This window comes from Xyrauchen texanus, chromosome 36 (genome assembly GCF_025860055.1).
Source record: "Xyrauchen texanus isolate HMW12.3.18 chromosome 36, RBS_HiC_50CHRs, whole genome shotgun sequence".
NCBI lineage: Eukaryota > Metazoa > Chordata > Actinopteri > Cypriniformes > Catostomidae > Xyrauchen > Xyrauchen texanus.
In genome coordinates, this window is record NC_068311.1 from 18178055 (window position 1) to 18202646 (window position 24592).

General features: G+C 38.7%; 1 protein-coding gene across 1 annotated transcript in view; it reads right to left on the reverse strand.

Moving 5' to 3' along the window:
* LOC127629735 (glutamate receptor ionotropic, kainate 4-like) overlaps positions 1-24592 on the reverse strand; it is a 385054-nt gene that overhangs the window by 41643 nt on the left and 318819 nt on the right. The window contains exon 11 of the mRNA XM_052106949.1: positions 2866-2973. Coding sequence (XP_051962909.1) covers positions 2866-2973 — 108 coding nt within the window. The remainder of the gene's footprint in view (positions 1-2865; positions 2974-24592) is intronic.

The following is a 24592-nucleotide window of genomic DNA, read 5'->3' on the forward strand; positions in this document are numbered from 1 at the left end:
GTGATGTAACCCTAGTGGTGAAAAACTCTCAGAGCAGTAATGAAAAAACTACAGAAAAGCTCCACAGATGCCGAGTTGTGCCACATAATTTGAACTCTGCTGTGTTTACTCAGATAACACAGACGTTGCAATCAGGCTGTGATGAATGAGCTGTGATGGAGCTAAAATTGTTCTTCTGTGGCTCCTTAATTTGCTAAAAGTCTTCGTATATCTTTAAAGAGAATTAACACATGGTGCAAACTTCTCCCAAGTTCTCCCAGTGGCAAAACCATCAAGCACACAATAAAAGATCTGTGAGAAACTAATCGTTTCAAAGGTATTTAATTTAACTTCCTTTGTTGAACCACACACACACACACACACACACACACAGTTGTGTTTCCATGTTTTATGGGGACTTTCCATAGACATAATGGTTTTTATGCTGTACAAACTTTATATTCTATCCCGTAAACCTAACCCTACCCCTAAACCTAACCCTCACAGAAAACTTTCTGCATTTTTACATTTTCAAAAAACATCATTTAGTGTGATTTATAAGCTGTTTTCCTCATGGGGACCGACAATATGTCCCCACAAGGTCAAAAATTTCGGGTTTTACTATCCTTATGGGGACATTTGGTCCCCACAAAGTGATAAATACACGCTCACACACACACACACATGTTGTGTTTCCATGTTTTATGGGGACTTTCCATAGACATAATGGTTTTTATACTGTACAAACTTTATATTCTATCCCCTAAACCCAACCCTACCGCATTTTTCTTAAAGGAATATTCCGGGTTCAATACAAGTTAAGCTTAATTGACAGCATTTGTGGCATAATGATGATTACCACAAAAAAGAATTTTGACTCGTCCACCCTTTTCATTAGAAAAAGCAAAACTAAAAGTTACAGTGAGACACTTACGATGGAAGTTGATGGGGCCAATTTTTGGAGGGTATGTAGGCAGAAATGTGAAGCTTATAATTTTATAAAAGCACTTAGTTCTTCTGTTAGATGAATTATCTAAAATAGTTTAGATCTTCATTTTTTAAGTTGTTTTAGGTTTTGGGGTTTGTTGACATTACATCGTCATGGAAACAAAGTTGTAAATTTGGCTATAACTTTACACAGAAAAGGTTAGTAAGAGATTTTATCACATGAATATCATGTTAACATGCATATTGTTTATAATGCTGGTAATCAGCATTATAACGCAAAGGCTGCCGATTGAGCTTAAGTTGAATTGAACCCGGAATATTCCTTGTATAAAGCTCTCTACATCTAGTTAAAGTTGTACTTAAAACAAGAAAAATCTATTTGCTAATGAGTTGATAAAAACACACAAAAATACAAGATACATTTTCAGAAAACAAGTCTTAATATTTTATGCATGTTTTAAGGATATTAAAATACTTTTACTGGGAAAAAAGGTATAAAAAACATACAAATAGTTTTTGTGTGTGTGTGTGTGTGTGTGTGTGTGTGTGTGTGTATGTGTGAGCGTGTATTTATCACTTTGTGGGGACCAAATGTCCCCCTAAGGATAGTAAAACCCGAAATTTTGACCTTGTGGGGACATATTGTCGGTCCCCATGAGGAAAACAGCTTATAAATCATACTAAATTATGTTTTATTGAAAATGTAAAAATGCAGAAAGTTTTCTGTGAGGGTTAGGTTTAGGGGTAGGGTTAGGTTTAGGGGATAGAATATAAAGTTTGTACAGTATAAAAACCATTATGTCTATGGAAAGTCCCCATAAAACATGGAAACACAACATGTGTGTGTGTGTGTGTGTGTGTGTGTGTGTGTGTGTGTGTAGTTTTTAACTGAAAGGCAGGGCTTCCAATCCTATAGCCGCCATATTGAGCATTATGTTTTCTTACATTCATTTTTCAAGTGGCCCATCTCCTCCTCCTGTACCGTCTCTGATAATCATCTCTATTTCAATTGCAAAGATAGAATAACAACAGTCTGTTTTGATAAATACATTCATCATGCTTATCTTCTCATTCATCAGGTGTTATTTATGGAGGCTAAAAAGGATTTCTCCATCTTTCCCGCACAATTCCTCAATGTGGCCACTCTGAGTAGAAATAACAGCTATTTTTTGCCTCCAGAGCACTTCATCCACCTCACCTGGCCCCTTATTAATCGCTGTCTTTTTATTTCTCTCTTTCTCTTCAGTGGTGGAGAGTGGTGACCCAGCCTGATATGCGATGCATCCACCCTAAGGCTGCAGAGAGATAATAGCCTAGCGGATTCATCTTCTATGGGTGGTTGCTGCTCCAGGAAATGCCATCACATGCATACTTGATAGATGCTTTTATTTAGGTGGGGTTTCATACTGGGCACATTTGCTGTGGCCCGAATCAGAATGTGAATGTTCAAGGTGCATGTGCAAGTTATTTTACTTCATGAACAAGTCGAGTACAGGTTGCTTTCTCACTAATGCAAGCTGTGCCACAGTTCTATTGCAACTGAGCTCAGATCACCAACTAGGCTCCTACAGGTAGTCTCAGTTTATGTACCACGGTCCAAAAAACAGCTTTCATATTACCAATTTTTTATGTTTTGGACTAAACTGCCAGTGTGAATGCCTCCTCCGATCAGCATCGAGCCCTGAGGTGAGCAGAGCCTAGACAGACAGCCTCTGGATGCTAAAGAGTTACTCCTTAGAAATGGAAGCTATTGCTCACAAATTTATATCACTGCTAGGGGGTGTACTGTATGGACGTGTTGAAATACACTATATGTCAAAAGTACGTGGATACCCCTTTAATTAAAAGGACAGTTAAAGTTGTAGTGTATGGCTAAAAGGGTCTTTAAGAACTGAGGAGCATGGACCAGAATAAGGATGCAGAAGATTGAGGACTTACCAGTATAGTAGTTATGGTGAGAGTGGTGTTGAATAGTGTATCTGTCACATTGAGTGATGGAAGCTTCCTCTCCATGGACAGTCCCAGCTCTGAATGCCACTGACCAATCTGCAGGAGAAAGACACTATAAGTCATACTCAGCCTTAAAGCAATCTATGTCTATTAGATGATCCTGAACCAAAAATGACATAAACACTCATTGAGCACTTTATCAGGAACGCTATGGTCCTAAAAAGTGCAAGACATAGTCTTCTGCTCTTGTAGCCCATTCGCCTCTGGGTTCAACGTGTTGTGCATTTTGAGATGCTATTCTGCTCACTACAATTTTACAGAGTGGTTTTCTAAGTTACCGTAGCCTTTCTGATAGCTTTAACCAATCTGACCATTCTCCGTTGCCCTCTCATAAGCAAGGTGTTTCTGTCCGCAGAACTGCCGCTCACTGGATGTTTTGTTTTTGGCACCATTCTGAGTAAACTCTAGAGAGTGTTGTGTGTGAAAGTCCCAGGAGATCATCAGTTACAGATATACTCAAACCAGCCCATCTGACAATAATCATGCCACGGTCCAAATCACTGAGATAACATTTTATTTCCCCATTCTGAACAACACAGTTAGCAATTTCTGAAAATCGGTCAGTATTTTACTGTATTATGAACAGTTTATTACTGTTGAGTGATTACACAGTATGCTATTGCATTTCACAGTTGCATTATCGGAAAATATACTATGAGTGGTACTAAAATACAGTTTATTTGATTTACTGTAAATCCAAATACAGTAAAAAAAAAAAAGACCTATGACAGGAGACAAATTTTCGCACACAAAATATGTAGAGAAAAAGAACATAAAAGAACAAGAGTGTAAGAGGGAATTTGCTGGTGTATTTCTGATATTTAATTCTCTCATATTGTCAATTTAAACTATCTTTTCCCCACCTTTATTTATTCTTTAAAACAAAAGTAATCGATTATTGAATTTTGAAGGATTTCTCACAATGCATTCGCAATTGCCTCAGGCTTCTCTGTGTGCTCATCAGCCGTGGTAGAGAGCGGATCGATTTTTGACATAAATTTAATCTCTCTGAACTTCAGCCAGGGGTGTACATTCCAAGGGGGGTGGGGGGAAGTAACCCCCCAATAATCAAAACTAGCAAATACAACCCCCCCTAACATTTATTCCATGATCTATGGAAACATGTAAGTGCTTCATGCTGCAACCCCCCAATGTCGAAGAAAAATCTAGACCCTTGACTTCAGCATTCGGAAATTGAAAATGTTTGTCAAACAGTATTTGTATGAAATGAACAACAAGGACTCAATGCTGGTTTGTATGTTTGTTACCACTTTCAGAACGGCTCAAAAAGGTGAGTGTTGTTGAGGCACCTCTTTTTTATTTAATGGGTTTGTTGTTTAATGTCCTTTTTTCCTCTCATGCAAACTTCACTGTAAGATTAGTTACAAGATATTTAGCTAGTGAAGTCTTTAAATCACCATGTAATCGTAATGTAAATTTTATAGCCTATGTATTATGTATATGGTGGGCTTAACGCTAACAAAAGTACAGTGTTATATGCTTTTAATAGGTTTTCAAAGGGGAACAACTTGGCAAACTTCAGATGTTCATGTATGATGTCTGAATCCCCAAATATGTTCACAATAGCTGCGTCCAAAAACTTGAAATGATGGCAGAATTTTCATTTTTGAGGATTAAAAATATATTCTTTCTTTCTCAGGGGATTCAGTTCTACCCAGCAAATAAATGGATGCTGGCAATCGAAAGCATATCTTATAATGTGCCATAACATTTACATCTGTAAACGTTTTATTATGGTAAAGGTCGCCCTTATGTCTTTCAAAACCCGTATGAATTTCTAATGCTGAAGACAAAAGGAGATATTTTAATGAATATATCTTGCCGTCTTAACAATACAATGGCAGTGGACATTGCCTTCATGCAGATTGTGCATCATATTCCAGGTCTGAAGTGATATGATCACTGTGATAAACAGAATAAAAGTTGTAATTCAGTATCCAATACAAGCATTAATAAAGCATTTAAATAAAATTCGGAGGACCGTACTGGTCGTTCTTTTTCTTGCAACTGACCCCTCGCTTAGCCCTGCCTTAAAAGTGTTTCTTATCAATCCTGTCTTAGCAACTCTTACCATGCCGCCATTACTCTGATATGTTTGAGTAGTTTCAAGCGGGATTTTATCAAAGTGATCAAAAAAATTTAAAAGACTTTTGTTCGAGGACTCGCTCCTTCCTCTTTCCCGGGGTTCAGCACCAATGTAACAAGTTCTCAAACAGGAGAAGGGAGACGGCGAATCCAACTCAAAAAGACTTTTAATAAACAAAACACGACATAACATAAATATGCTTCTTTTCAGCATAACAAAATACATGTGAACGCACAAACACAACTCTGTGTGTGTGTCTCTCTCTCTCTCTGGCATCCCCAACTCCACCTTATCTCTCTCTCTCCCACTGATTGGGGCAACTCAGTGACAGGCGTGCACCCTCAAGTTCCAGCCATGGCCTCCTCCTTGTCACAACTTTGTTGCCGGGTTACTTAGAGAGGATACACATAGTGTTTTTTTTCTTTCTTTTAAAAAATTGTTTAAATGTAGAGAAGAGCATACTATGGATTATTATGTGTCATTCCTCATTCCAAAATGAATGAAATATTGATTCAGGTCATAGTAAAATCTATAGTATTAAAGTTCACAGCATCAAAATGAGTGTGCTATGAGCAGTTCTGTTCAGGTGTGCAGGTGTGTAATTCCTATTTCATGATGCTTTTATGTTTTGAAGAGACTGATAATCGTATGCCTTTATTCTGATTCACAATTTCAAACCAAATTGCTGTATAATTTAACAATTTCTTTTCACAGAAAACATCAGATAAATATGCATTACAATGTCACTCTCATTCCAGCCCACTTAAGGATAGTATTTATTCCATTTATGAGAATATTTTGCCAAAAACCGCGCCGTTAACGGCAGTCTCCCATTCATTCCTATTGGAAGTTCTGCAGAGATTGTCAGAGTGATCAACCATAAACAAGGGGGCGGGTCATAGCAAAGGGTCAATTGCATGAAATGGGACTGCAATTTGTAAGCACCATTAACATATAAAAGTAATCCATAAAACTCAAACTACATATCAACACACATAGTACATATGAAATTGGACTGATCAGATTCTTCAGTTTGTCTGAACTATTCCTTTAAAATGCCTTTCAGTGAATTACACAATCTGTAGTACAAAATTCTGGCTAGCTATCTTTATATAAAGCAATACATTAGGGAGAAATATTGTAACACAAATATTCATGTATCATATAATATTTATTTATAATTTATTTATAAGGTTCATTGTGAGGATCAATCCAGACAACAGCAAGTGTTCCAGAAGTGGCAAGACGGAGCAAACAAAGAAACTCTAGCCTGAAACCTCATGTCGCCACCTCCAGCCATCAGGGAGTTTGCTCATTTGAGTTTGCAAAATTATTAATCTACCAAAGGAGAGTATGCTGTGCTCAGGAGAGTTTATGTAGGAAAATGTTTTAGTAAATGACTGCATTTATCCAGGAGTGTTAAAAATTGAATGTTGAATTGTTATTGCAAGAGTAAAAATGCCTGTGAATGAGGTTTATTAGTATGGATTACTGTAATATAAAGCTCTAATTGAAACTGAAATGAGTTGTAATGTAGTTAATTATGATACATTGCAATAATTGATGATTTTACTTCATTCTGAAGATTTATTGCATTTTGTTGTCATTTTGTTTTTATTTACTGACATTATTAAAATACTGCAATTCTATAATATGTATATTTTGTATTCCACTAAATAAACTGGAGAAAGTGACCATTATATTCCTTGTATTACAATACAATACTGATGCAAGAAACTAGTAAAATACTGTATATTTTACACTGTAATGGTATATTGCTGTAACTACATTTTATGGTAAGATGGATGGTACAGTAAATGCTTTTACAATAAAATTACAGTGAAGGTGAGCAAAAGATAACTGAATTTTTATTTTTGAGTGAACTATCACTTTAAGACTCAATGTCCGGTGAAGGAGAATGCGGAAGTTAGTTTGTCAACACACACATTCACACACAGTAGTAAGCGAGACATTGTCCTCACTATCATCCCGGTTTGGTTGGCACTCCTCCGTCAGGCTGCCTATATGAGAGCCACGCTGACTTTAATGCGAGGCATATTCTCCACCAAGCACACATGGCAGTATTAAATCACTCATCATTTTTATTTTTCATTGTAATTACAAAGCGGTATGGTTCAATGGACCTCCTAAAAGTCTTCTGCAAAGGTGATGCTCTATTAATTTTCCCTCCTCAACCTGATCCCTAGTGTTACCGTGGACCCAAGCGACTGAGGGGATGAAGTTGCTGCAGCACTGTGCTGGATCCAAAATGTTATGCACTTTGAGATATGAAGGTGACAAGGGCCACAAATGGGAGAAAGGAAGAAACAAGCTCTTTCTGTTCATAGTGAATGCAAAGACACAAAAAGTAAGGACCTTATGGATGCTATAAGAACAGATCAGCACTAAATTACAGTACCTAGAGTCTGCTTGCATGGGGCATCTTGTGTGAAACATTCCTAAGAGTATATTTCAAAACTGATGTTTGATGTGAACATTAACTGAAGCTCCTAACCCATATCTGAATGATGTTTTTACATTACACTGCTTACACTTACAAGTAGATGTACAGGTGTACCTAATAATGTGGCCGGTGAGTGTACACTAGCACACTTAAATACCCCAGTTTATTTGGGATTAAGGGGCCGATCACACCAAACACATTTTATCTGTTTGCACCCTTTTTCTATTCTTTCATTGCAAACATGCGCACACGAATATCTTTGACCAGTGCACCACGTATCATTGTTATTTCAGCATCTTATGCAGGAGAGCTGCATTTTTATACATCCTGTCACGTTAAAAAGAAAGTCAACTTCATTCAGAATGGCCCCTTAAGGCTCAGATATACTTCATATTAAATCAAAGCATGAATGGATATGATGTTATTTAGAACAAAATCTGGCCAAAAAGAAGGTGTTTTTGTGTTCGTTTCTGTGGTTCGTAACAGCTCGCCGGGGTTGAACTTTTAAGAAAACTTCTAACCACCTGCTAATCACCTTCTTAGAGCCATTGGTCCATGTCATTGATAGGTGTGACCTGCAGCTCCACCAACTACTTCGTTTACACCGGCATACAAGACTATGTCATTAATTATTTTTTTTTATTAGTCCACAAAAGAAATCACATCTACTAAAATACTCAAGCGCACATTCACTCAAAAGCCATTCAAACTTCTGCCTAAAGTAAGATATGCCTCTAACACCATTCTTGTGTCTTTATCCTGAACATAACACACTTTAATAATCCTATCTTTGCAGTAGTATCAGTGTTATCATAAATGACAATAATTTATATTGTATAGAGTGTTAGCGCATTAGAATCATGAATTCAAAATCTAAACAAGACAACTTGTTTTCTACTTTCTACTGCATATCATCATTTACTGGTTAAAACAGCTTCTTTTACTGACCTCATGTGAATTCTACTCATAGAATGAGGCATAAAGTCAGTGATAACACTGAAAATATATGAGAACCCTCATATTTAAATGCTCATCTAAATGCCTCCCACAGAGGTGCAGTGGGCATCTGAATGATCGCAAACAGTATACTGTTGCTCAGCTGTTTAGAACTTCTTTTTATCCCTGATTGAAGAACGAAGAAGAACTTCTCCGGAAGAATTTCAGAGCCTATTTCGGGAATATAAACCACAGTTGACCGAAAAAGATTCAGACACTTCAGCCACACTTACAAATATATGAATGTCTTAGCAATTTTCCACACTTTTCCAAGTAAAACATTTCTCAAAAACAGGCTCATTAGATTTCAAGTAGTAAAACCATACTGTAGTGTTAATTAAGACACTTTTTGATTGGCAAACTCTGTGGAACATGTCCATTGAAATTTGATAAACTACACTTGTGAAATACTTTAATAGCCACTGTATATCTATACTCCAACTTGACATTTGTGTTGCAAATGACATTGCACTGGTCCTCATTAGATGGCAATATGCTAAAGATTATTAAGGGCATCTATTTGAATATACTAAACCTACATATTTCACATTACAAAAAATGGGAGCAAGGACACCCGGAATCAAAGATTTCCTCTGAGAATTTGATCAAAAGACCCTGCATTTCATTTCTTTCCATCCTCTTCCTCTATGGTTGAGATACCACGCTCTCAAAAATTTAAATCCAGCAGTAGCCAAACAGACTTGATATGGCTCTTGGAAATGAGAGGCAAATGGCAGTGATTAGGAACAGAGCTGAAAAGAATGCACAGCCAGAACCCTGAGCTCCAAAGAATTTCAATGGAGACATTGAAAGATATGGAGGACAATTAGGAGATATTAAGAGAGGCATAGAGAAAAGACAGAGAGATGTAGGAGGTGGTGCAGGCAGAGGGAGGAGGCAGGGACCGAGAGGGGCTGTAGAGTAAACTCGTGGGCAGATTTTACCCAATAGGGAACTGAGAGTGGCCCTCTATCAAGTACAGCTCTGACAATCATGGAGAACAAAACGTTCTCTGAGCGGCAACCAGGGTGGGCACACAAACAAACATGCACACTTTCACATGAGAACGTCTCGGTTACTGTCGTAACCTCCATTCCCTGATGTCCCATTAAATTCCCAAAATCGCCTCCGCAACGCAGGGGGTGGCTAGAGTGACTTTCTCCGGAAGAAGGAAAGCCGCGACCGCAACGTTGCCATGGTCGCAGTGAGAATGTGAACCGTCCACAAATGCTGCCTCAGTGTGATCTCTTCCCAGACATGTGTGGCAGCACCCGTGACCATCAGAAGTGGAGAGGTAACGTCCGCATCCAGGAATGACACAAAGACAGAAGGGCATCTTGAAAAAGACGTTCAACGTCAATGTGTGAAACAGAAACAATGTGTGAAACGTGGAGACCACAGCCTTCGGGCAGGCTGTGGTCTCCGCGGTGTCTTCCCCTTGGGAATGGACACCCCCCCGACACTGACACTTATGGCCCCCAGATGAACAATTTCCATTCTTTTTTGGGGAGAAAAAATAATAGAAGAGGCCATGGCTGGGGCGGCCTATCCCCATTTTTTGCAGTCAACTTGCCACTGAGGTGCGAGGGACCATACACCGCTTGTAGGAGCGTTGGGGGAGGTTACGTGACAGCCAGGTGAGCTGGCTATGAGGCACGCAATGGTTTGCCCATCTTGCACCGCCAGTCCATGTAACACTGTTACCAATGGCCTTTTCTCAAAGATCAGAGGTGTTTGGGGCTCCAGAGGGCGACCCCTAGAGTCACTACATCAACACAATTTCTTGTTTCCTCTATCAGGGAACGGAGGTTACGAAAGTAACCAGGACATTATTGTTACTATAGTCAATTCATAATAAAGGTGGTGATGTGTGAAAAGTCTGCTTATTTATGTCTGTGCATGTCATAGTGTTTTCTCAGCATCAATGCTATTTTGTTGGGTGTTTAATACGGTTTAAAACTAGTTTGTTTAACAGGAGGATTGCACCAGATAATTCTGTGCTGAATTTAAATGTTTCTGTGACTTGCACCGTGCTTCTCACTGGACCTCGTAGTGCTGTAATCATTATGCTGTGAGCTTGAGAGCTCGATACCATTCCGCGAGACATGTGAACGCACCTTCTCTGTGCTTGCACTGCATGGTGCTGTTTCATTCCACTATTGATGCATTTGCTGTTTGATAGCACATAACAAAAAACAGAAGCGCATAAACGGAGAGAGAGTGAGGGAGGGTTGGCCAACTCTGTAGTCACACCAGCGGGAAAACAGTTGAAAAACAACTTGTTTATAATGAATCTATGATTAAGAGTCCAAGTCGAGTCGCAAGTAATTTTTTTGTGAATTAAGTGCGACTCGAGTTTCAATTCCTGCTTAATATTATATTAGGCTACTGTATAAGGCAATGAACTATAAAATATACTGGCACAAAAATGACTTCTATTAATGCCTGAAATGTGGTCACTCTATTTTTTACGGTGAATTTCTGGCAACCACCGTGGTTTTTTCTTCTTTTAGTATACATTTTACAATTATTTTTTTTACAGTTTAGACATGGCTTGGGTCACTTCTTCAATGCTATCTATGGGATTTTTTCCACCCGTGTAAAAAGTGTATAAAATGAGAGCAACAAGCCAAGGTAAATGGAACTAACTGGCTAAGCAGCACCCATATCCTGTTCATTTAATCGAGCCGCAATTAATAAAGAGCTATGAGTGCTTGTCATGAATTATAGCTGACAGGTACACAATATCAAAGTCAAATCTGAGCTCCACCGCATGTACAAACTGTACATAAAGCATCTTATACAACTGATCAAAGAGGCAGTTTCGTTCTCAGGGACAGGCTTCTGAAGTTCAACAACATTCAGTCTGCTTTATTCTGAGAAGTTTTTTTGTAGGTTTATTCTTCAAGAGACACTTCTCTCCATTCTTAAGCAAGCAGCATAAAAGAAAGTGATTAAAAAAAGCTTCTGTTGGAAGTTTTCAGAGAATAAAGTAACAAATAGACAGACATGGCACAAGCATCTGACATACAGGACAAGTCAAGTCTCAAGTCTTTATGTATAAGTTTAAGCCATGTCTGAAATCATTTTAAGGTGGTTGAAGAGCAATCAATGTTATATATTCTGTTTTTGCAAGTCTCTAATTTGGAATCAAACTCTCAAGTGCAAGTCTAAAACCCCTTAGTTAATAGTTTCCTATAGCCTTCCCTGCTAAACAAAAAACAAACAGCTTAACCAGCATGCAGTTCCCATGCTAGTTTAGGCTGGTTTATGCTGAATAGTGCTGGTTTGGTGCTGGTCCAAATTGTTCATCAGCAAAGCTTAGTTGGTGCAACTGGTTGACCAATATGTTTTTTTATGGTAATGAGAGAGTCTTGCTGGAAAAGCTAGTCAAAAAGCCTTGTTGGAACATGTCTCACTTACCATTGTGCTATGTAAGAATAATTAATGAATGACAACTAAGACTTTTGGAGGGAATTATAGGTATATTATATTGCCCAAGGTTAGTGTTAAACAATGAAAAAATTACTGTATTCCTTCATTCATCACCATTCCTTCAGGTTTTGCAATGAATAGGTACAAGGTTGCAAAAGCACAAAGCCATCCCTACATGAAGTACATGCTACATACATTTTTGCTTTCTGATAATGTCAGGTTAGTGGTTGTCAGCAATAATCATAGAGCTCCATAAATGCTACATATGCAATTATCACCTCAGCTGTGTAGACACATTCCTTAATGCTTTCTCTCTCTCATATCTCTGTTTTTGCTCTTCCCATCCTTCCCCGCTGTAAATCTGTCCATTAGCAGAGAACAGTGGGGTGTCTGGAATATGAAACCACAGTCTGGCTGGGCAGATTGTCATTTGTTTTGGAAGTCTGACTGTGAATGGAGGCATGAAGGACAGAGATCAATAGAGTGGTGTGGGAAAGATGGACTACACGGACAAAGAAAACTCACTGTCCAAAAGAAGAAACTTTATATGTGTGTGATTTCAATGTCCTGCCTGACAAGCGGGGTCACGTCCACACTAATCCGTTTTCACTTGAAAACTCCATTCTAGCGTGTATGAGAGGCATAAACATAGCAAAATTTATATGAATCCCGATGAAAATGGATTAGTGTGGACGTGGCCCGAATCTGAACATAGCTGAGCAAAACCAGTCTATCACAGGGCCTACAGCAGGGGCGCCTGCACACTAGATTATATGCTGCATTAGGAAACAACGTGAATCCAATGTTTTCAATGAGGACAGTGCGTCAGAAGTTCACAAGAGGAAAATCACAAGGGTTTGCGGAGGTGAAGTTCTGTCATGTGACCAAAAGTTGCAAACATTTTGCTGCAAAGCACTCTGACGTAGGCATCCATTGACAAATGAGAATTTTAGAGATGTGATTTTCTGAATTTCCACTTGGCTTCCAACCAACACAGAAAACAATTTTATTTTATCATTAGTTCATCCATAGTCACATTTTAGGTTTTGAAAAATATACCATGTCCATGTAGTCCATCAAAAAATATGATGTATAGAAATTTTATATACAGTATTATATTGCATATATTGTTACATGTTTGTTATTTACATGCCTAATTTGTACTATTTACAAGTATTTAAATTGATAAGTGCTAAAAAGGTACTGTCTCTTTAAGACCAGCTGCAGGGACTTTGTGAAAATATCTCAGTGCTAAACTTTGCCACTAGATTAGATTGGATTCACCTTTATTGTCATTGTGCAAAATACAAGTACAGAGCCAATGCAATCCAGTTAGAATCTAACCAGAAGTGCAAGTAGCAATATATATATATATTATTATTTTAATTTTTTTAGAGAGCAAAGTTATGAGGTAGAGAAGAGGTAGAGGTATTATTCTACAATGGTGAGAAACATCTTAGGATTTTAAGAATCAACATTGGGATCGTTTAAACAAAGATCGCAATTAATTGAACAATCTATATTTTCGCCAAATTCGTGAGAGTGTCCCAGAGTTTTTGCAAGAGAAATGTGCTCATTTTCAGTCTCTCTTGCACTTCATAGAAGCGTCTCTAACTGCAGTGAGGAACACCGCTTTTAGAGTTTGCACTTATTTAGACAACTGGCTTCTTCTTATTGAAATGCTGGATATAATGTGGATTCCTGACAAGTTGAATATAAATATCAATGCATGTAAAATATCAATACATTATAGTGAGAAAAAAGTATTTGATTGTATTGACACAGCCATAGTCCACACTGAACACGAAACTGCATGGCAATCATTCAGAACATATTTGATGTTTAATAATCTGTTATGATAAGATGGATTTTGGACCTATGAGAGCTCACAGGCTAAATTGAAATCATGCAAAAGACAGAATGTCCTGACGCTCATCACGATTGAGACTTGTTTGGACTAAAATTCTGATAAAAATGGAAGAGATACCTTTTATTGCATGTCCCTTTATTGTGTCATGTCTGGTTAGGACACAAAGCTAGGGACCTGATTTCTCTCATAACTCAATTGTCACAAAATGTGTAGTTTCAGCATTTTGCCTTTGTACGGTACTAACAATAAGTGTGTGAGTCTAGGTTCTCAGAAGTGTTCAAACATGAATTGAGTGAATAAAGTGGTTCAAAAGGCACATGAATGATGCTATCTTTTCATGGAGTTCCACTAAGCTTCAACACTATGAAGTGCTATCGCACCAATCTGGAAGTGTTCTTCACAAACCTAGTGACCTTGTAACCCACCAGTTTCAAAACGAGTCCATATCGATTCATTTGATGGCTGCCCACTGTTGATTATTCAGAGGCAAAAATCCGCCCCTCTGATGTGGGCAAGGAGAATGTCACACTTGCAGTCATTAGCTCGAAACATACGACAACGGATAAAGAGTTAAAGGCCATTTGGAAAGGTCAGGAAGGTGGACTTCCTTTCAAGAAGTGACCTTTTACTACAATCAAAATGTCAATTTGCAGCTCATAACCGGTAACAGAATTTTTTTGTGTTGTTGTTCCCAAACAGCAGCGCCAATCTCAACATTCATTATTTGACATTATCCGCTTGCTGCAGGCCTTTCCCATAATGAGAGTACGCTGGAGATCAGAGCCTGTCAAGTTCCACCCAAAAAACAACTCACATCAAAGCTTTCCACAAACACCCCCACACATACTTAACAATGCTCAGCCAAAGCTCCCACTATCCTTATTTATTCTCTATCTCTGCTACCTCTGTCAGTGCATGGGTAACGGGGAAAGAGGAGAGACATCACTCTCTCTTCCCCAAATCTCTTTCTCTCTGAAGCACACAACCAGCATATGTACTGTACATGTGACGTGATAATGCTTACATTAGTTGTTAGAGTCCTGGTCAATGTCATCCTTTAAGATGATGCATCATGGAAAACAAGATTTTCCAAAGCTCTCTCCCTAAACCACACAGCCTGTTTATGGAAAGTTAGGCCATATTTGGATGGGATTAATATTATACGGTGAGCCTATTTACCGGAGCTTCTCTGTCATTTTAATACCATCCTAATTGACAATGTCAGTAATCTTTCCCTAGTTATTCTAACCCTAACCATCATATTCATGTGTCTGCAAAGAGTACATTGTCTTTTACCTTCTATAAAATTTACTTTCAAAAGGGAAATAGCAGTCCTGTTCACAAAGGTGTGCTGGTAGAAAGCCTTTGAATCTACTCTCTAAAACCCATCCAGCCTGTAGGCCCTCTAACTGACATGTTACACCAGGTTCTCCAAGTGCCTCCAAGTAGACGTTGGCCATTGAGTGTCATTCAGATACGATCTGAAACATTTACATATTCAGATTGACAAATCAAGAGGTAATTTACATGTAGCCCTAGGTGTCTTTACATAGAGCAGAGCCATATATAGAGAGAGTTGCGACAACGGAAGTTCTAAATGCTTGATCGTCACGTGATTCACGTAGACTTCAGATAGTTCCAGGAAGTGCTTTGGCGGGCATTTCAAACTGTCAGAGTAGAGTGACAGAACTGCGATTTCTGGTAATTAGTAGTCAATAAATGCATTTATTTTATATATTTATGTAACACACCGACATATGTATGTAGCATGAGTATGTTGTTACAGCGATGTTGTTTTTTTAAAGATCAAATCAGCTAATATTTGAGGATTAGTGTTCAGCTACCGTTATTTGCCTCAACTTATTTCAGGCTAGGATTTCTGTTGCCTTTTTATGTTACCTCATGTTCATTTTTTTCACTAATCTCATGGTAACTAATGTCATATTTATGACTTTTCAGATAGTACAGAGACAGGCTGGTGACAGGTGATTTCCAGCTCGCACCGCACAATGGGTCAATGAAATATTAACTATTAGCAGCAGTTACGTAAATGTAAAATTTAGTGAAATGAAGCTTATTGTTTACAATTCTTACAATTCTGTATATAGTAATATAATTATTTATGCATTATACATATTATATATCCCATTATATATATGTATAATTCTTATAATACTTATTCATATACACAATATATTCAGCTTTAAAACAACTTAAGCATACTCGTATATAAACTGCCGTTCAAAAGTAATGAGGCTGAAAATTCAGCTTGGCATCACAGGAGTAAATTACATTTTAAAATACATTAAAATAGAAAACAGTTATTTTAAATTGTAATAATATATTACGATATTACTTTTTATTTTAAAAACGATGGATGAAACTGAATCAAGAGAACAGATTTTACAATTAATAGGGTGTTCGTTACTTACTTTATCCAGCTCCAATCCTTGCCTAATCTGTTAGTCCTTATCTCCTAATTTAATGAGTAATACTCAACTATAAGGTTTTAATTTACAAGTTATTTTTATTTAGATGTACTGATAATATACAGAAAAAGATTATATTATTCTTTAAACGTCTCACCTTTTAAAAGTGCGTCGCAAACGGTTTGATCTGCTTCATCTCTACGGCGCGGCATGTGTTTGCTGCTACTTCCGGGAACTATTGAGAGGCTCCACGAGCCGCCATTGCTGTAAAAAAACTTTCCATTGGAGTCAATGGAGTTGTCGCAACTCTCTCTATATGGCTCTGACATAGAGGCGCAGTGGCAAAACATTCTTCAATTCTATTAAATTCTAAGGGTCCTGTTCAATTCTAAGGGTCAGAGAGGTTGAAAAATAGTCATGTAAAATGTATACAACTGTTTTGTTATTGGAAACATATATTTTTTAAAAATTATTTTTGCTTGACAAAGCCAACATACTAATATTCTACAAACTTGGTTTAGGTTTTTTTAATCCCTAAACCAAGACAAAAATGTATAATTCCTTCTAGAGCTTTCAAGCAACATAAACCAGACTCTGCACAGACCTTCAGACTGTTCTTGTTATGGGTGCATCTCAATCAGCTCCATATGTTGTGAATCAGTATATCGTGAACGTGAACTGTTTACACCAAGCGCGTCTGATGACTCGACACAATGGTTTGATGCTGTCTACACCGAGTGCGTAGACACAAACTTTCTAAACCATTTATTTGTGCTGTTGGCAGTAGTAGCACCAGCATGTGCAGTGCAAAATGAAACGGGACACCTGTTTACTGTCGGCGCTACGTATAGCGCCACAATGGACGTTTCAGTGGTAGAGAGCATCACTGATTATAATGTGTTCTTTTGTTTCTGATGCGACACAACTCTCGTGTCCGGTGTAGAGTGTGTTAAGATTTGTGCTTGTACACTTTAAAATATTCAGATATAATGTGTTGTATGTGCGTAATGTGTACATTCAGTTTTATTATGTTGTGGAGCTTGTTCATTCTCTTCTAATTGAGTTTAAAATTTGGCTGTATTCGAGGGGCCGCATAATGTCATAACAGTGGGCGTTTACTTTGAAGTTTTAAGGAGGCGCTTAGGCCAAAACCAAGCATTTCAGGCAGAGGGTCAGCGACGATCGATCGATCTATCTATCTATCTATCTATCTATCTATCTATCTATCTATCTATCTATCTATCTATCTATCTATCTATCTATCTATCTATCTATCTATCTATCTATCTATCTATCTATCTATCTATCTATCTATCTATCTATCTATGGCATGCCACTTCACCTATCTTTAGTTTAAGGAACTGATCAAAGGAACTCCTCCATTCTTCATTTGATTAATTCCAAAACCCCAATTTGCCTGTATAGTGACAAGAAAATAGACAATATTCCACATAAACAGGGAGGGAAATAAAGAAAGACTCCCCTGTTGATGTGGTGTACAATTAAATAGCCTTTATCTGTCCTCTGAAGTTCACAAACATGCTCACGCTCTCACACACAATACTTTAATTCCCATGATGCACACTGAGTGTAACAGTTTGGGTTTTAATGTCTGTTGCTAAAAGGAGATGAGTCTTGCAAATACGTGCCTCACCAACTTATTTTCAAGTCGTCAAGTAGTTACTCTGGCTCTCCTGAACCCAGGATATTTCAGACTCTCTCTAGCTCTCATCTCTGTGTTTCTGTCTTTTTCACTCACTTAATTTTCTCAGAAGCACAAGATGCTTCTGCAATGTTAAAAGTTAAGCCCATGCTCACCAATTAGCTGTAAAGACCGGGTCAGAGGATTATTTGTAGGCTGGATGACGGACCTGTTAAAAGCTTTAGGGAAACAGCCGGGGGGGGGACTACAGTCTTACGAGATCGCTTCTTTTGACTTGACAATCTCATGGTGCTTTTCCTTAGGCTGTGTACTACTGAGGCATACCCTATCATCATCTCATTCTTTTGCCAACAGTACTAGTGTTGATCATTCACTGTTTTTCAGCTGCAGGCCTGCTCTTTCATATTTAATCACATTCATATTATTGCTTTCCCTAGGCGTGCTCATGTGCTGACACAAATCGTGCACATTACAGAGGAATGTTATGGCTGCTGTGACAGTTTTATTGCCGCCCAGATAAAGACATAAACGGGTTATTTCTATCAGCGATAATGCTGGACTCCTCAAAAATGCCCCTCAACTTCAATTTCTCTAGATTCTGACAGATTTGGGTTTTTATACTGGCATGAGAGTGTGTACTAAGTTAGATATGGGCTCAGACAGGGAGGTTTATAATACCTGGAGAGAGCCATTAGTATTCCTATTCATTTCAGCATTCCCATTATTTTCAAGTGAATCGATAGTAACTTGATTCTCCACCAAAACATCTCGTATGTCTTTAGATATTTGGGATACAGTATATTTCATGAGTCACATAGACTACTTTATGACACTTTTGGGTCTGTTTTAAGTTTAAAAGTGAGTCAATATCAACGGCCATTGTATTGGAACCAGTGAGCTGGATATCCTTTAAAATTCCTCTTTTGTGTTCCACAGAAGAGAGAAAGTCATATGGGTTTGGAAAGACACGAGGATGAGAATATTATGAGATGATTTGAATTTTATAAAATAATGAAATATTAGCAATACATACACTCACCTAAAGGATTATTAGGAACACCTGTTCAATTTCTCATTAATGCAATTATCTAATCAACCAATCACATGGCAGTTGCTTCAATGCATTTAGGGGTGTGGTCCTGGTCAAGACAATCTCCTGAACTCCAAACTGAATGTCAGAATGGGAAAGAAAGGTGATTTAAGCAATTTTGAGCGTAGCATGGTTGTTGGTGCCAGACGGGCCGGTCTGAGTATTTCACAATCTGCTCAGTTACTAGGATTTTCACGCACAACCATTTCTAGGGTTTACATAGAATGGTGTGAAAAGGGAAAAACATCCAGTATGCGGCAGTCCTGTGGGCGAAAATGCCTTGTTGATGCTAGACGTCAGAGGAGAATGGGCCGACTGATTCAAGCTGATAGAAGAGCAACTTTGCCTGAAATAACCACTCGTTACAACCGAGGTATGCAGCAAAGCATTTGTGAAGCCACAACACGCACAACCTTGAGGCGGATGGGCTACAACAGCAGAAGACCCCACCGGGTACCACTCATCTCCACTACAAATAGGAAAAAGAGGCTACAATTTGCAAGAGCTCACCAAAATTGGACAGTTGAAGACAAAAATGTTGCCTGGTCTGATGAGTCTCGATTTCTGTTGAGACATTCAGATGGTAGAGTCAGAATTTGGTGTAAACAGAATGAGAACATGGATCCATCATGCCTTGTTACCACTGTGCAGGTTGGTGGTGGTGGTGTAATGGTGTGGGGGATGTTTTCTTGGCACACTTTAGGCCCCTTAGTGCCAATTGGGCATCGTTTAAATGCCACGGCCTACCTGAGCATTGTTTATGACCATGTCCATCCCTTTATGGCCACCATGTACCCATCCTTTGATGGCTACTTCCAGCAGGATAATGCACCATGTCACAAAGCTTGAATCATTTCAAATTGGTTTCTTGAACATGACAATGAGTTCACTGTACTAAAATGGCCCCCACAGTCACCAGATCTCAACCCAATAGAGCATCTTTGGGATGTGTGGAACGGGAGCTTCGTGCCCTGGATGTGCATCCCACAAATCTCCATCAACTGCAAGATGCTATCCTATCAATATGAGCCAACATTTCTAAAGAATGCTTTCAGCACCCTGTTGAATCAATGCCACGTAGAATTAAGGCAGTTCTGAAGGCGAAAGGGGGTCAAACATAGTATTAGTATGGTGTTCCTAATAATCCTTTAGGTGTGTGTATGTTGCTTGCAAAAATTGGTATTCCATCAGAAACAGTTAATTTTGAATGGCCATCTATTGAGAAAGATGATTTTTAGTTCCAGGTGGTGTAGTAATGTTATCTCTACCAGCAGTGGCTAACTGGACCATGCTGACCAGCCAAAACCTGACCCTTTGAGTTCAGAAATAAAGATATCACTCAGTGAAGCACCTTTAAATGCATTGTAAAATTTACAATGTGAGGAGTTTGTACCTTATGGTCTAAATCGACTGGTCTTGATTTGCAAGTCTTGTGCCTAACCAGCAGGTGTGGTATGATATCTTTCAAGACAAGGAGCAAATTTATAGTTTAACTCTCAGCATGTGTTTGAAAATATTGACTCATCTCCAATGTTTTGCATGGGGTGCAACTTGGTTAAGCTCAGCAACTAATGTTGTCCTCAGATACTGTTAGAAAAACACACATAAAGCACAGACGGCCCTAATAAATGAGGTCTCATGCCGAGAGAACAAGTAAACAAATTCAAGAGAGAGAAAGATGTGGTGATATTCACCCTCTGAACAGAGCCAAGCAAACATAATCGAATTCAAAAAGCTGTGTGTGCACAACCTGCTGTGAGAGTGTGTATGAAGGGAGGCTGAGATAAGACAAGGGGTACGTTCAATTTGGAAGTGATCATCCCTAAGCTCTATTCCCTTCAAAGACTTAACCATACACTACGAGAGCTTTGGAGTGCTAAAAACAGTGGGGCTCAAAAATAACGGTCACTTGGAACTCACTTTTATAGTCATTTTTATTAGAAATTCTGTTTGGAATTACCTTACAGCATGACAATAATGATAGTTTTGATTTAAACTGATTTAAACATGTTAGATTTAAACTAGAGCTGTCAAAGTTAACGCATTATTTTTTCTTAATCCCGATTAACCCATTTACTGTTAATAAAGCATAAACTATCATGTACACTAGTCAGAAAAGGGCGGAACCTTTGCAAAGTGTCTGGCCTGAGTCATTACACTGACGCACACACACCACAAACACATACACAACTGCCGTGTCAGTGATCAAATGATGGGGAAAGGCCCTCTTAATGCTATTTGTTGTACAAAACAAGCCCAGTTGGGACTTGTGATAGAAAGTTCTTTACAGCCTCTGTAAGGCACATTTTAATTACCACAGAAGCACATCGAGTCTTAACTACAATGAAAATGCTGAAGGAAACGTTGTTTGCAGTGCTTTTCATGTGGCGCTTGATGCTTGCGTTGACACCCTGAAGCGAATTGATGTGAATACGGCTTCACGATTGCTGTAGCGAAGCGGATAGCCACAATCTGTGGAGGATGACAGTTAAAGATGTTTAATGAAGAGATTTAGAACCATGGGTTTCAATGAATATGCAACCTATGGTTACATAGTTCTTTAAATTAGACAAACTCCCACTTAGACTTTGCGAAATGTATATTGGTACATACTGTTTTGTTTTCTTTCTGTAAAGGAATCAAGAATGCAAAGGAGGAAGCTGTGACCGGCTTGACAATCCATGTGAGACATCATTGCATATACACGTTTTAGTGTCACACAATATGTCTTTTAGTTCGAAACACTGAACACACAGACAGGTCCAGGTATCTTTTCAGCAGTTCCCAACACACACAACCACACTGACGTGCATCTCTCTCTCTGTCTACTGCTGTCTCCTCTCCTCAAATACTCCCACCACCCCTCACTGGAACACGAGACCAGTGTGGTACACAGGTGGAACTCATTCACCACTTACCTTCAAGGCCTCAGTCTACCCAGACGCCGCTCGGCCCTGCCCTGCTCGCCACATTTTCCTTAGAAAGAAATAACTTCATTTTGACAGGAAAATAAGTCTATATAGAGGCAAGGCAAGGCAAGGCAAGGCAAGTTTATTTATATAGCACATTTCATACACAATGGTAATTCAAAGTGCTTTACATAGAAGAGATTAAAATAAGAATAAAAAAAATAAGAATAATTGAAACAGTTTAGAATATAAAATAAAATACAGTACAAACAGTCGGACACACAGTGGCACAGTGCTCATTCAGTAAATGCACAGCTAAACAGATGTGTTTTGAGTCTGGATTTGAATGTGACTACTGTAGGAGCACATCTGATCTCTTCTGGAAGCTGGTTCCAGCTGCGGCTGGCATAAAAGCTAAAAGCAGACTCTCCTTGCTTAGAGTGAACCCTTGGTATTTCTAGCTGATGTGATCCTAATGATCTGAGTGATCTGTTGGGTTTATATTCAGTGAGCATATCTGCAATATATTGAGGTCCTAGCCCATTGAGTGATTTATATACCAGTAATAATACTTTAAAATCAATCCTAAATGTAACTGGGAGCCAGTGTAAAGACCTGAGGACTGGTGTGATATGTTCATATTTTCTGGTTCTGCTCAGAATCCTGGCAGCAGCGTTCTGTATGAGCTGCAACTGTCTTATGGTCTTTTTGGGAAGGCCAGTGAGGAGTCCATTACAATGATCCACCCTGCTGGTGATGAAAGCATGCACAAGTTTCTCTAGGTCTTGACTGGAAACAAAGCATCTAATTCTTGCAATATTTTTCAGATGATAGTATGCTGATTTAGTTATTGCTTTGACATGACTACTGAAACTAAGGTCTGACTGTAGAGACACACCAAGATTCCTGACTTGATTTTTAGTTGTTTGACCCCTAACATTCACCTTGAGAACGTCATCTTTGTTTCCAAACACAATGACTTCAGTTTTGTCTTTGTTTAACTGAAGAAAGTTTTGGCACATCCAACTGTTTAATTCATCAAAGCATTGGCACAGGGAGTCAATGGGGCTGTAATCGTTAGGTGATAGAGCTAAGTAGATCTGTGTGTCGTCTGCATAGCTGTGGTAAGCAATTTGGTTCTGTCTCATTATTTGGCTCAATGGGAGCATATGGTTGAACAGGAGTGGCGCAAGAATTGAGCCTTGAGGGACTCCGCATGTCATGGACGTCCACTCAGACTTATGGTCTCCTATACTCACATAATAACCTCTCCTTCTAAGTATGACCTGAACCATTTTAGGACCATCCCAGAAAGCCCCACCCAGTTTTCCAGCCTGTCAAGAAGTATGTTGTGATCAACAGTGTCAAATGCAGCACTGAGGTCGAAGTAGTACCAGTACTGATAATTTGCCTGTATCAGTATTTAAGCCGAATATCGCTTATTATCTTTATGAGCGCTGTCTCTGTGCTGTGATGCGATCGGAAACCAGATTGAAAATTGTCAAAGTATCCATTTGAGTTCAAGAATTTGTTCAGCTGATTGAAGACAACTTTTTCAATGATCTTGCCTATGAAAGGAAGATTTGAGATCGGTCTATAGTTGCTTAATATGGTCTTATCCAGATTGCTCTTTTTCAAGAGGGGCTTGACAACTGCAGTTTTCAGGGAGTTTGGAAAACTCCCAGAGAGAAGTGAAGAGTTGATCACTTCTAGGAGATCTGCTTCTAAACAGTTGAACACACTTTTGAAAAAAGATGTGGGAAGTGCATCAAGGGCGCAGGTTGATGTTTTAAGGTGCTGTACGGTTTCTTCCAAAATTTTGCCATCAATTTCTTTGAAATCAGACATAGTAACTACTTTCTCAGGTTGTGGTTTGATTTGCCTGACCCCAGCACAACTCAAGGATGTGCTGATCACCTTTCTGATATTATTGATTTTTTCAGAGAAGAAAGAAGCAAACTCATTGCACTTGCTGTCTGAGAGCAATTCACTGGGAATCTGGCTTGGGGGTTTGTCAGTCTCTCTACAGTCGCAAAAAGAGTGCGTGTGTTGTTTAAGTTGCTGTTTATAATATTCGAGAAGAAAGTCTGTCTAGCTTTGCCTAGTTCCATATTAAAAGCATGGATGCTGTCTTTGTAGATGTTATAATGGACTACAAGTTTTGTCTTCCGCCACATGCGCTCTGCTTTTCTGCATTGTCTTTTCATATTTTGCACTGCTGTTGAGTTTCTCCAAGGCGCTTTTTGTCTGCCACTCTTCTTCCTGAGTCAGCAGATATACTTGGTGTTAAAGATATAGCCTTCATAAACAGTACACTAGTGTTCTCATTTAAGCATCTCTTCTTGACAGACACAGATCTAGCTTCAATGGCAGGAGAGATCAATATATCAAAGAAAACACAGAAATGATCAGACAGTGCTACATCCTTAATCACAATCCATGAAATGTTTAGACCCTTACTGATAAGTAAATCTAGAGTGTGTCCATGATTGTGTGTGGGTCCATGTACATGCTGAGTCAGATCAAAAGTTTTTAAAACAGTTATGATTTCTTTTGTCATATTGTTTTCTGCATTATCTATGTGAATGTTAAAGTCTCCAGCAATGGCAAAACAGTCAAACTCTGAGGTAATTGTTGATAACAGTTCTGTAAAGTCCTCAGCGAAGGCTGGAGAGTATTTTGGAGGCCTGTA